This window comes from Epinephelus fuscoguttatus, linkage group LG16, assembly GCF_011397635.1.
Source record: "Epinephelus fuscoguttatus linkage group LG16, E.fuscoguttatus.final_Chr_v1".
NCBI classification, from domain to species: domain Eukaryota; kingdom Metazoa; phylum Chordata; class Actinopteri; order Perciformes; family Serranidae; genus Epinephelus; species Epinephelus fuscoguttatus.
Window position 1 is genome coordinate 12,136,713 of NC_064767.1, and position 14,857 is coordinate 12,151,569.

The 14,857-nt window shown below is 39.6% G+C and overlaps 1 protein-coding gene across 2 annotated transcripts in view; it reads right to left on the reverse strand.

The window, feature by feature from the left end:
- The window catches only part of LOC125904062 (spectrin beta chain, non-erythrocytic 1), a 166,887-nt gene that overhangs the window by 53,252 nt on the left and 98,778 nt on the right, over positions 1–14,857 (reverse strand). For both annotated transcript variants that reach the window (XM_049601303.1, XM_049601302.1), the window contains one exon: positions 4,037–4,210. In XM_049601303.1, the coding sequence (XP_049457260.1) occupies positions 4,037–4,210 (174 nt within the window). The remainder of the gene's footprint in view (positions 1–4,036; positions 4,211–14,857) is intronic.

A 14,857-nucleotide genomic window follows, 5' to 3' on the forward strand; every position in this document is an offset into this window, starting at 1 on the left:
ATGAGTTTATTTTGCACTACACATTAAGTATTCATCATACACAACTCCCTGCTGTGGGTTCAGCTCTAGACATGAATTCTGAATGTTCAGTTTGTGTTTGATATTAAAGGGTTGATTTCAACACACTCCATGTGTAAAACATACCAAGAGCAACAGTGAGTACAGAAGTCATGGCATCCCTAAACAAATTAAACAAAATTTATTTCCCAAGTTGTTGCTTTTACCTATTTTTCAAAGAGTTTTGAACGCAGCATCGCATCGTTTAACACATATCAAAGTAAACGGAAACCAGCCTATGACTTAAAAAAAAGTCCACAACCAGACACGCAACATGATTTAACACATCACACACACGTTCCTGTTTTCAAACTCTTCCACTCATGCATGTGTAATCCATCCAAAGTGACGTCTGCCACTGACATGATGCGTTTCCCGCCTGCACAAATGTCATCACCGTCACTCTTATTCCTGACATCAACAAACACACACGTCTGCATATCCATACATACAACAACATTAATAATGCCATACCTAATTACTGAACTTCACCTAGTTCTTCCTACAACTCGAAAAGCAATTATTAGCTCTTACTGTCCCAAAATGCCCTCACTGTTTAGGATGTCCTCACTTTTTTAAGAAACCCAGACTTTTCAAAAATTGTTTTCTAAACATGTGCACACCTTCTAAAGATGTCCTTACTGTCCACAAATGTCCTTACTTTCTGAAACTGTCCATACTATATAAAAAATATCATCACTTTCTAAAGATGTCCTCGCTCTCTAAAAGTGCACACTTTCTAAAGATTTCCTATCTGTCCACTAATGTCCTTACTTTCTAAATTTGTCCATTCTATAAAAAATATCATCACTTTCTAAAGATGTCCTCACTCTCTAAACACGAGCACTTTCTAAAGATGTCCGTCCACAAATATCCTGACTTTCTAAAATTGTCCGTACTATTAAAAATGTCATTACTTTCTAAAGATGTCCTATTTGTCCACAAGTGTTCTTACTTTCTGAAATTGACCATACTATATAAAAAATAATGTCACTTTCTAAAGATGTCCTTACTGTCCACAATGTCCTTACTTTCTAAAATTGTCCATACTATATAAAAAATATCATCACTTTCTAAAGATGTCCTCACTCTCTAAAAGTGCACACTTTCTAAAGATGTCCTATCTGTCCACTAATGTCCTTACTTTCTAAATTTGTCCGTTCTATAAAAAATACAGTCACTTTCTAAAGGTGTCCTCACTCTCAACATGTATACACTTTTTAAAGATGTCCTTTCTATGCGCAAGTGTCTTTACTTTCTAAAATTGTCCATACTATTAAAATATCTCCACTTTCTAAAGATGTCCGTCCACAAATATCCTTTATAAAATTGTCCATACTATTAAACAATATCATCACTTTCTAAAGATGTCTTGGTGTCCTTACTTTCTGAAATTGACCATACTAGATAAAAAAATGTCAGTTTCTAAAGATGTCCTCACTTTACGAAAACATCTCACATATCCTCATTTTTAGAATGCCCTACTTCTTGAATAAAATATCTGCTTTCTCAAACTGTCGTCCCATGTTTTAAAATATCTGCACTTGCAAACATGCCCACACCTTCTTACACTGCCCTCACTGTCCAAACATGTCCACGCTTTCTAAAAACATCCTCACAGTGAGGAAATGTCCACATTTCCTGAAAAAAAAAAAGTCCACAATTTCCAAACTGCCTACACTACCTAAACTCTAATTGTCCTCTGAAAGATAGTACAAGAGTGCGCGCACACACACACACACACATGCACGCACACACAGTCAAACATCTCACCTTCATTGATTGACATCCATCAGTTTCAGTCTGACAGAAGCATGAGCCACATCTGAGCGACAAATCAGCAACATCAACACCACCAAAGCATATATGACACACATACGCACACACACACACACACACACACACACACACACACACACCCTGCTGTCAATCTGCACTCGGCTCCATTTCACCCACTGCAGGATTTAAAGCCACTAAAAGAGTTTTTTAATCCTCACGGCTTATAAAAGATAAATCCGTTTCACCCAACTGTTCACTGTCCCTGACGATGACATCATCACCCGAGTGACACGACAACCCCATCAACATACAGTAACATGACAAGCGTTCCTCTGAGTGTGAATTCAGCCATTTAATGGGGTTGTATTTATTGAGATCAATGAGTTCAAAGCAGATAACGACTCTCAGAGATGTGACGTAGTAAAAGAAGCAGTTTAACAGCCTTTTTCTCACTTAAAAAATGAATGAAAAATTCCTTAATAACAGTAAGATATGAGGCAATTTAATTGACAACTCTTCATCTTTCAGTTAATGATTAAAGATTCGGTGATGTCACAGTTTTAGGATTAGAAAGGATTTAATATTACACAGCAGTTATCTGCAGAAATAACGTGGGATGTTATCTTTTCATTAAAACATTTAATGATGATTCATTTTATGTTTCATGAATAACATCTTCACACAGTGCTGCCAGTTTGTGAAGTGCACTTGATTCAACTTAACATTAATTTTGGAAGCTTTAGTTTTGCTTCAACGGGCTGCCAAAAAACAACAAGCTGAAAAATAAAGCAGACACCCGACCTTTACAAGGTTGATTTATGGATTAAAGCTCAGTATATTACACTAGTTATATCTGTGATGCTTCTGTGCAAGCATCTCATTAACATAAGTCGGAGTATGAGGGCTGCACATGAGAGGCCTACTCTTCTGTTCTGACTATACTGTCATTTTCCCTATGTATTTTATCAAGTTTGGGATCCAAAATAGTAAAGCAACCCATTTTTTTTCAATCCAGTGGCCCAGATATGCCACACTGTCAGGAACTCAGCTGACCAGTCTGACATCATTTAACCTAACTGGTGATGCAATAAAAAGTAAAATGACCCAGATCCACTTATTTTAGGATTCAGAATAGTTGCTGCTGTCCAGGGTATTATAATCCAAATAACAGCCATAATGACAAGATCAGTCCCACAATTTGAGAATATGTAACAAAATCAGTTGAACTTATTTGGGGATGCAAAATAAAACAGTGGCTAATTAACTCTAAGCAAACAGAAGGGACACACAAAAAGCACAGCAATTATTCATCTATTTGTTACATTTATTAATTTGTTGACGATATTACCCCATTCCAGAAATGTAATGTGACTGGGATGCAAAATAGTAATAGCAACCAATCAACTGCCGGTGAAGGATAATGGCCATGGAGAGGCCCAAACATTAATAATGTACTCCTTAATGTAAAATGTTTGACTATGTATTTTGCTAATTTAGGGATACAAAATAGCACGATAACTCTTCAACTAAAATAGGAACATGGTGTCACTAAAGAGGCAACCCTTGATAAGGCTAATCATAGGATCAGCATAGATTCATTTAACTTTCTGACATGCAAAATCATGAATGGGAATAAAAGCCTCTGATGTGTGACATTTTTTATCCCATGTGAGCTTTATCAGTGTATTTGTTTCACTGTTTCAGGGGATGCAATGATATTACAGCTGCTGATTTACTATAAGCCAATCATGGCCTAAATAAAGGCCAGACATGAGCTGGCTGACTTCATTTTGGGATGCAAAATTGCAAGCTTTGTCAGTGTGTTTGCTGAACTGTTTTTAGGGATGCAATGATATCATAGCCACTGATTTACTATAAGCCAATCATGGACAAGATAAAGGCCAGATATGAGCAGACTAACTTTATTTTGGGATGCAAAATTGTGAGCTTTGTCAGTGTGTTTGTTTCACTGTTTATAGCAATGCAATGATATCATAGCCACTGATTTACTATAAGCCAATCGTGCCCTGGATAAAGGCCGGACATGAGCAGACTGACTTCACTTTGGGATGCAAAATTGCACAATGCACTATCATCTAAAAATGGAAGACCCACATCCCTGCTACACCCTGATTTCAGCTGATGTCACTGAGTAAGTTCACCTCATGTTGGGATGCAAACTTGCGCGGCTGCCTTTTACCTGGAAGCGGAGGATGATGGTCCAGATGAGCCCCAGAGTGAGGCGGTGGTTTCCGTCGACGATGTCGTGGGAGCCCATGTTCTCCAGGTGAACCCTCTGCTCCTTCAGGAACTGCAGAGCCTTGTCCACGTTCTCCAGACAGTGGATCCTCATCCGACCCTTGGTGGGTTTGGGCTGAAACAAAAACATATTTAATTTAATTTACAACCTTCGAAAAACCAGGAACCGTGAACTGCTTCCTGCTGCTGCCAAATGAAAATGAAGAAGAAGAAAACAGCTGCGGACACAGCTGACCGCCTTCAAAAACTGACGGCTTTTGTTTTGATTGTGCTTTTTATGATGATTGAGAACAATTTTTATTAAAAACAAATCATGATCTCAATACAAACATCCAAAGGCAGGAAAACTGCTGTTTATACTTAAAGCAATAAATAATTTCATAACCAACAGTTCACCGAAGATCTTTAGCTGCACAAGTAAGAACTGCCGCAGGATATCGAGGATGAGGGGGGAAATTACGTGATAATAGTGTGAGCTATGTGGTATTCAAGAAATGGAACGTGAATACCAGTTCCCATTTAAAGTAAATACTGAGCGGACTTAAGATTGTCAAGTTTATCATGAAATGACTCAACAAATCCTTGAAATATTTTGGTGTACAGTAAACTGGGAGACTGTTGCACTTTTGTATGTTTTCAATCAGTGGTTCCCAACTGGTGGGTCGTGGTCCAAAACTGGGTCGCGGGTCCATTTTGAATAGACCACAAGTGACTTGAAATGTGTCAAAAAAAAAAACAAAACCCACAACACTTCAAGCACAGAGCTTTTATTTTGAAGTGAAGACGGGGCCTCTTCAGTGACACCTGGGCACCAGCTAGCCTGTTCCAATGTGTGTTCACCGAATGCCGTCGAAGTCTTGCCTAGCTTCTGTAGGACCTGACTTGGAAGGACCCGCCCTACAAAGGAAGCATCCTTGACTTTGAGAAGCACTGAGAGAGAGCAAACTATCTTGACAGCATGGCCAAACACAAGTATGACACTGAGTATATTAAACTATGTGGACCTTGAACTGATGACGACAGAGAAATCTGGACCCCGTAAAGTCATACATGGGCTGGCACCCCACGATACTGCTGAACTTCTCTGCCCCTACTCCAGCTCCAGACCTCTTAGATCCTTTGAGCAATGTCTTTTAACTGTCCCACGATCAAGGCTGGTGGGTTAGGGAGATCGTGCCTTTGCCATAGCTGCTCCAAAACTTTGGAATAACCTTCCACTCTGAATCAAATCCTCCCCTCCACTGACACTTTTAAGACAAATCTCAAATCATACATGTTTTCACTGGCCTTTGGTTGCTTGTAGTGGTTTTAATATTTTAGTAATTTCATCATCTTTTCACGTTTGTAATCGTTCTCACTGGTGTTATTCTGTTTTATATTTGTGTACATTTTATATTGCTATATAATTGTGTCATTCTTTAAATTTGTGCAGCACTTTGGTCAGCTGTGTTTGTTTTAAAATGTGCTATATAAAAAAAACTTGATTTGATTTGATGTGACGTATCTGAAAATCAGATTATTCAACTTTTATGAAACAATATTCTTTATTTTTAGACAGTATTGCAGTATTGTTTGAAAATGTATACGCTGCCTTCTGGATTTGATTTATGCTGCACAGTCCACTGTATTCATGTAATTGTTCCCAAGCTTGAAGAATATTATTCCACACATCTGGCAAACCAAACCCGAGAAAAGCTGATGTGTCATTTCTTTTTCTTTCTTTTTTTTTTTTTAGATATTATCCTTTTCTTTACCAACTATAATCTCCACACCTTTAGAAAGCCCATCACTACAGTCAGACAAAACAACTTCACCTTCTCTCCTTCCCGTACAGCATGTGTTACAGTTATAAACAGGCCCTGTTTTATTTAGATTTTACAGTACGCAGTCACTGGCAGTGAGCTGTTTGACCTCTGTAATAAATGCATTAAAATAAAGGAGCCCTTGTTTTTAAATCTAAGAAATCAAACATGAGTTTACTGGTGTCTACAAACAAACACAGAGAGAAACATCTCTGTGATGCTACTGTGATAACAAACAGGAAGTGATGGCAAACAGGAAGTGCGGGCATCATCTGAGTGTCAGTGAGCTTTTCCAGCAGACTGAATGAGAGATGATGAATGAAGACGAGTCTGATGTTATTATTACTTCACTGGAGAGACTTCACACTGTGATGATAACCTGCCTTCCTGCAGAGCTTCAGTGTTGCGTCAGGCAGATGTCTGACAGCTCTGCAGTTACACAAACGACCAACCAGTAAACAACAACAGAAACTCAACTGAAGGTGAACGTGACAATAAAGCTAAAACCACTGAGAGAGAGCGAGGAGCAATAAGTAATAATACAAAACTATTATCAGCAAAATTTACTTGAATATGAGAAGAAGAAAATACTGTGACTGATAACGGTCATATATTTCATTATTAAATTGATTATTAGCAGCATGTTACTGTTGTAGCTTCTCAAGGTGGAGCTGGTTTGAACTTCACACAGTTAGCTAGTTTATTCCAGTGGTTCCCAACCTAGGGTGCGGGCCCCTCCAAAGGGTCACCAGATAAATCTGAGGGGTCGTCAGATGATTAATGTGAGAGAAAAGAGGAAAAATAAATACATGTTTGTACTTATTTTCCGGCATTTTTCTGTATTCTTAAGTAAAATTTTTGAAAATTTGACCTATTTCAGCTTTTAACAGTAATGAAAGCATTTAAGAAATTTTTTGTGGAAACTTAAAGATATCTGAAACCTGACAGGAAACTACAAGTAGATGTTGTTTATTTGTAAAGGGTTACAAGCCACAAACAAGGCAACGGTTTTAGGTAAATTACATTAAAACTGCAATTTACCAAACTACTAGCTACTTGTAATTAACAGTGGTTAGACTACATCTTAACTACATCACAGGGGATAATCAAAATCTGAGCAGAATCTCGTACACACCTTTTCCACCAAAATTAGCACTCACTAAAAATATTCTATAGACTCTTTTCCCATTGCCACTAGGTCAGCGCTGTGTGTGGCCTTTTTTTTTTTTTTTTTTTTTGGGTGTGTCACGTTCGACGTCACAGACGGGCCAAAAAACAGGTTACTAAACAGCAGAGAGGAGCATAGAGGCCAGTGAAGATGTTACGGTGGTTACTTCTTGTATACATCTTTAACTTATTCAGTCTTTTTCAAACTGCAAATAATTTGGATTGATGTTTGAGAGCTGTTTGGGTGGAGTTATACGGTGTTTTGTTGTGGCGCATCATTGCATCTCGCTGGTAAAGGAGCTAAGGTTTCCACATTCATCCAAGAGTTGAGTTCCCATCAATGCCGCTCAGAGCTGGAGCCGATAAAAACCCAGGTACTGCTCCTCTTATTGCTTGGCTTAAATGCCGTGTTCCATTGCTGTGTATGTGTTTTTCCAACCCTGTCTCCTATAAATTACATTTGTATGTTATCAAACTGTTTTCTAGTAATCGCTACCTGGACTGTGTTCAGAGACAAAGTTTCTTTCAGGTAATAAAACACTATGATCATATACTGCGCAGGCTTCACAAGGAGGGGGTTGGGGAGGATGGCGGGTGCACAAAGTGCAGGAGGTTGACACCAGAACTTTGGGTTTGCATCCAGGCTCCTGTTTTAGGTTTAGGCTACAAAACCATGTTGGTTAAGGTTAGGGAAAGACTGTGATTTCGGCTGAATGCTGTTATCAGCATTTCGTAACTTGTCGCACATTAATCAGCAACATTTCCCCCATTAGAAAACGTACTCACTCGGCATGAAGTTTCCCTCAGAACATATTTGCTGCTTCACATTAATTAAACTGTAATTTCTAGGAGACAGAGCTGGGTTTTCAAAGTTTCCCTGGAAACATCTCTACTGTTGTGTGATTGGGCGCTGCAGAGCTGCAATATCATGATTTTGATGATGATTTTGAGCTAATTTTAAGAAGTCCATCTGTTTTTGAACCATTCTCTTTATCATGTCTGTGTGATACATGGAGGATTAAAGCCACAGGATGTTCTGGAGGAGCGAAGCACTGGTGCAATTAACATGCACCTAATAACAATATAATACAAGTCCATCTGGTCAATATCTACGTTCAGCCTGTGCCAGAGTGAAGCTGTGACCAGCTGCGGAATATCAAACTAACTTCAGCCTCCTCTGCTTAGGAGTTTTACATCCTCAGCAGTTTGTTTAATAATGTATTCTGCGAGAACTTGAAGATTTCCTCAAAAACTGCTGCAAGAACTCTTTTTATTGAACTTATTAAATATCATAAACATGTTTTTTCTTCTTTAATTCATTCTATTTTCCATGACTTTGCATCGTGCTGATAATGTCTGGTTGAAAATGAGTCCTCTGGGTGACACTGACATGTTTAGGGTTGTTTAATCTGAAGGATCTCGAAATAAATAAAACAGAATACAGTAATAATAAATAACTGTAATAAAATAAATGTCCGAGCTGTCAGAGCAGAGCCTGTACATCCTGCAGCCCGTCCACACCACATGTCCTCTGTCCAACACTGACCGTTCAAACTACGAGCCGGACGGCGTCCAACAATAACACTGCTGTCTTTGCTTTTCCTCACACAGACACATAAACACCACCCAGCGAAGAAGTCACTCAGTGATTCAGGATCTGGACTCAGACCAGAGATATTTTGGACCGTTGTCTGCTGCAGTCACACATGCAACAAACCACACAGAGATTCAGAGATTCAGAGATCAGCACTTTGGTCCCTGAAAGCAAACAAAAATGGTTTTACCTCCATCCACAGTTTGGGGCTTTTAGCTGTTTTTAGACTGAACGACCATGCTGTGTCATGCTGCCTGTGGAGGTGCGGGGCTTCCTCTTTTTCTGCTCTGAGTGCTGCAGTGCTCAACTAAGACTTAAACCTTATGACTCTGCTTGATTTTTGCACAGTGAATTGAACCTAAATGTTGGTAATATTCTATATTTATATTCTATATTGTGTGTGTCTGTCAGAGCCTGATATGTCTTCCTCCTCCGTGCCACAGAGCTCCATTGTTGTCCAAAAACTATTAAAAACACATCAGTGAGCCACACTGTTGCACTGGCTGACATGTTCCTTCATCACCATGAAAACAAATATTATAGTTTATTTTGACTCAGTCCCACACACACCATCCTGCTGCCAAAAATACTCACTAGAGCACCGAATGTGGATTCATCCACTGCTGAAAATAGTCCCCAAATATGCACCATTTCCTTCTGATTGTTTAACAAAACTAAGTAAATTAACTTAAGAACAAATTTGAGGTACTTTATACCACTTTATTCTTCCACTCCGCTACAGTACAGAGGGAATATAGAACTTTTTACTGCAATACATTTATTTGATAGTCATATTAGTAGGTTTTTATCTTACAAATTAGGATTTTACACACAAAAGCCCCGTTTCTGCCAAGCAGTTCAGTTTGGTATGCTTTTTTTCCGTTTCCACTGTGAAAAGTTGTGGATGGTACCAATGGAACCGTTCTGCACCGTCCCCATGTTTGGTCCCCCCCCCGTTGAGGTACCTAGCACACAGATCTGGTACTAAAAGGTGGAGCTGTGAACACTGCAGTCTGATTGGTCAGTAGAGGACGGTCACTCTGCTCAGGGCTGAGTTGTGTCTGGTTTTGAGGCTCATGTAACCACTGTTCATACTGTGGAGAGTTTTATTAGTAAACTGTAACTATAAAATGAAAGGATGTTTGCTGCCTCTCACAGCAGCTGGAGTCTGAGAAAAAATAACTTAATTCACTGGGCCGACTGCCGGCAACTTTTAAGGTGGAACGTTAACTTGTAATGTTACTCAGTGCATGATGTGACATTGTGAATCCATCAACACACCTTAAATATTCCATATTACAACTTTGACCATTACTTTAGTTTTTATTGTCTCTCTTGGATGGCAGACACTTTAAGAAGTGAGTAGATCTTTAAGCATTAAAAACATATTAATTTAGACTGAATTATGTGAACTGCATATATTCTAATCCTCAGTGGAGGAAAAAAAAAGCATTGCGGAGCATCGTTTCTGTGGGCTACGGCAACACTAAACCCCTGAGCTCGCCTGAGCAGGACTAAATGCACAAACCCACCATTTTCAAATATCCCATGGAGAGAGACTCTCTCTGCAGCCTGTTTTATTTTGTTCTGAAAATGTCGGCATACAGCCTCGTTCTGTGGACGATAAACGAGGTGCAGACTGATAAAGGAGGAAATACAGTGATTGCTGGACAGAGCAGTGAGTGACAACAACCCCGCCCACATTTAAGAGTATGCTAGTGTCTAGGTACCATGTCTGACGGGTTACTTTTGGTTCAAAAGGTACCATATTGAAAGTGTTTGGTAGAAACTGGGCTAAAGCATCCACTGAGCTTTTAAATTATGTTGCACTGTTTAAGATTTAATTATCTAAATTAATAAAAAAGCACCTTAACTGACTACAACAGTAAAATCCGTATCCGTATAAATACTATGACAGTCCCAGGGGCATTATATCTGCATTTAGTACTTTTATTTTTAACACTTTAAGTACATTTTGTAACAATACTCAGATGCTTTTACCGAGTATTTTCAATGAACAACTTTTACTGGTAGTGGAGTATTTTTGCTGTGTGGTATTACTACTACTGACACTGACACTACAGTGCTCAGCTGCAGCTTAGTTGTGAGGTGTTTTTAAAGATTTACGCCTTCAATAGGAGCCAATGTCAGCAGTGACACATCCATGGCTTTGGTTTTTTTATGGGATATGTTTACAGTTGGAAAAATGAAGAATAACATCATTCTCTTTGTGTGCTGCGTTAGTCAGACATCTGCTAACCAGTGTTGAAGCCATTTCACCATGTTCCCACATCTTATGATTTAACCTTGTGAGAATGATGTCGTCATAAGCAACAGAAATGACAGACACACTATGAGAAGAACTCCCTGGAATGATCCTTTAAATCCTCTCTCGGCCTCTGCAGTGTGGAAACAGCCGCTCGCTCTCAGATTCTTCTGCTGCTCCTGGAGGCGTTTTGGCTCCATGAAAACCCTCAAAGTTACTCAATGACTCCTTTCACAACTCTAACACCCCCCACACTGTCTCCCACTGTTATTCCCCTACATCCATCCTGCTCACCACTTCACCATCACCCAGCTTCTCTGGTTTATGTTATATCAAAGTCCCCTTCTTTCCCTCTTTCTCCCTCCATGTCCACACATTATTCCTCCCTCTTTTGCTTTGCTCGTCGTCTTTCCACTTTTCACTTCCTCCTCCATGATAATGCCACAGATTGCTCTCTGCCCTCACAAAAAAACAACCAAAAAAACTACAGAATAATTTAAGTATAACATGAACGTAAAATAATCGGAAAAAAAGAGTTAATTCCAATTCCTGGCCGAGTGTTTAGCTGTGTTTTCCTTCTCTGTGTGTTTGACAGGTTGTGAAAAGGCCGGATGACAGTAGAGCTGAAGAGGCTCGAGACGCGGCCAAGAAGAAGAAGGAAAAAGAAATAGAAGACGACGAAGAAGAGGAGGGGAGTTTGGCTTGGAGCACTGAAGTCACAAGGCGGGGGGTGAAATTGGGACCATCTGAGCGGGTTTGTTCGTGTGTGACTGTGTGTGTGTGTGTTTCTGCAGAGTTCACGGAGTTAAATTTAAGACTATTTGAGACATGTTTAATACCACACAGAATACAGTTTTATGCGATCATGATCCTGAGTGGATGATGGAAAAGCAGCGGGGGGCAATATGACCTGAATTATTTATTATATCACATTTTTCAGTCCTTCCCTGCAGTACAGTATATAACAATGATTCCAAGTCATAAAATGAATCAGTCAACATGACCTAGAAGCAAAAAACTGACGCATCTAAAACTGTTATAAATTGTATATAGTAATCACCTTCCTAGGCTCTCTATATAGTAGGCTGCTGCCTAATAGTCAACACAACGTTAGTCGACCAGAAAGGTCATATGTTAGTTAGACTGGACCATGTGAGACTTTAATTTGAAAGGACAGACACAGGAAGTGTCCACACTCAGCAGTCAGACAGGAGTCAGGTTAATTTCCAGGGCTGGTACCTGCGGTTATTCCACAGGCTAGTTAATAACATGTCGGGCAGGAAATCCAAAGTGTGGGATCATTTTGAGAAGGTGAAGGACGAACCCAAGGTGATATGTAAACTCATCTTCATTGGTCGACTACAAACATGATGTATCATCTGAAACATGGAAGTAGCTACATGCCCATTAGCCCACAGCGTCATTAACAGGTGGCTCGCTCAGTGTGTGACGTGCACTTGGAGATAAAATATAGGCCTATATTAATGAAGGTTCATTAGTACGGTTTTGTATTTCTCTGTAATGTAGCACAGTGTTAACAATGTTACTGACACTATTCTTTCTCACACCTTCAACTCAAACCACCAAAATATATCATTTAATCATTAAATTAATATCGTAAACATGAGGGCAACTAGTCGACTAATGGCTCTAAATGAAGACTATTGGTCGACCAGGAAAATTCTTAGCTGGGGGCAGCCCTACTATAGAGTACCCAAAAAATACTTTAGATTTATGAACCCACGAATGGATACAAGACGCCTGGATAAGGCTGGAGAGGGATTTTCAGAAAGTTTCTCAGGAGTTTCATAACCTTTTTGAACGTCTTTCGTTTAGGCTCAATTGATGTATGCTTGCAACGATATGGTTTCATATTCCAGGCACTGCACTCTCCTTAACACCACTCAATAGACCCACTAAGCTTCCTGGGACCACAGCGAGCCAATGGTGATAACTATATTGTTTCTGGGGTGAACTATTCCTCCAGTTTTTGCCACAGTCTTCACTCACCCACCATGAGCTTCCTGGCTGCTGCTGCTGCTGCTAGCTAGTGACAGTGTTTGACTGAAAGTTGAGAGGTCTCTTGACATGCAGAAACATTTTATAACTCATGTTACAGCCTGCAGCAGCCAACAGACCAGATTTAAAGCTTTTAATACCTTCTGAAGGCTGGTTTTTTTTTTCTTCAGGAAACTAAATGCTTCAATGCTCTTTAACACTTTTCAACAGCTGCAGACGCCCTGGAAGAAGAACGGATAGAAACACAAAGCCCCGGCAAGTCCAACAGTAATGTATTCCCGTTGCCGTGGTTACAGGAGAATGGCAGTAACTGTATCTCGGCAGTCTCAAACAAACCCACAAACAGAGTGACGGGACTGTGAAGAAAACACACTTACAAACATTTTCTTTTTCTTATTCATGCATGAAATGAAACACTCTTTCCTTTCTGTGATCAAAACTTGTGTCCAATAACAGTAACAAATTTGCAGGATTATTAAATCCGAATCTACGAGCAGCTCAAACATAAAAGTATTGCTGGTCGAGGACAGACTGCTGTCGCTTTGGTTGATTACTTGAATATTTCCATTTTGGATGGTTGGTGGAAAAATGGGACCAAAAATAACAACGACAAACAGATGAGTGGAAGAATTAAGTCAACAGCTGAGAATCTGTTCCTGTTGCGTCTCAACTATCATGAGAGTCACAGCATCAGTCAGGTTTCAATTAAATATCTGATTTATCCAGTGATGTAAGCCTCCTCACAGGAGGTAAATATGAAGATTAATGGACATTTATTTAAGCTTACCTGTGAGCCATGAACTATATCATTACTTAGTTACAATGCATCACAAATAAACTGAGCAGTGTGTTATCATTAGCAAATACTGCAGTATCTATTCTCGTCTCTGCATTCATGAACTAAACCAAATGTTAAATGGTGTCAACCAAGGTGTTACAGAGCCCAGATCACACAAATAAACTGCTGCCAGTTTAACATCACACACTCAGTGAGTGACAGTGCGGTGACTCCCGGTTAATGATCGTCAGAGTCGTACATGTCACTGTTCAAACAAGCGGATAAGAAGAGTGGGAGAGTGGAGACACCCGACAGCTGTGTGTGTGAGAGGGATGGGCACTGCTGAGGAAATTAATAGTATAATGGAAAACAGAATGTTGCAGTTAAAGCCTTCAATAATGACGAATGTGATTCCTCTTAAGATTTATCTTATTAGTGTAATGAAGAAATTGTCTGCCTTTTCTGTCAGTTTTATTTTCCTCTCTTTTTGTCTTTTCTCTCTCTGAAATCAATTATGTAAAGTCATTTTTATAGACTGATTTACACTGAGAAGAATCTACATCTTAAAATGAGCTCATTCAGTGTGGTGTCTCCTTGTTTATTTCAGTCACATTATTTAATTTGCACATTATAAATTATATTAAAATGACAATTATTACAGAGCTCTTGAGAAGTTGGAACCAGTTGCACGTTAATTTCTGCACAAATTGACATTTTTTTCCTTCAGCATCAAACGCACATGGTTGAGATTAGGAAAAAAGAACAGGGTTTGGCTCAACAATCTTACAGGAAGTGAACACCAGCTTCCAGGGTGAAATTCAGTGGTTGCTGGACCCATCTAACACCCCTCCTGCCACTCTACTTGGATTACTGCCGCCTTAACTTTCATTGTTGTCCCGCTGCGTTTCCCCCTGACGTCACCGGACGCTGTCAAACAATAACAGAGAGTGGTCTCGTATCATGCCATCGTGAAAGGACGGCTCTTTTGTCAAAGGCACTGACCAAGCACCAGTTTTTGACAACTCTGGAGTGAGACTGGGTTGGTTTTTGTATCTTCAGGGCTCCAGGCTGCAACCATTTAGTTGCATTTTGTGACCATGGAGCACTACTGCCACTAGCAAATATTATTTATATAT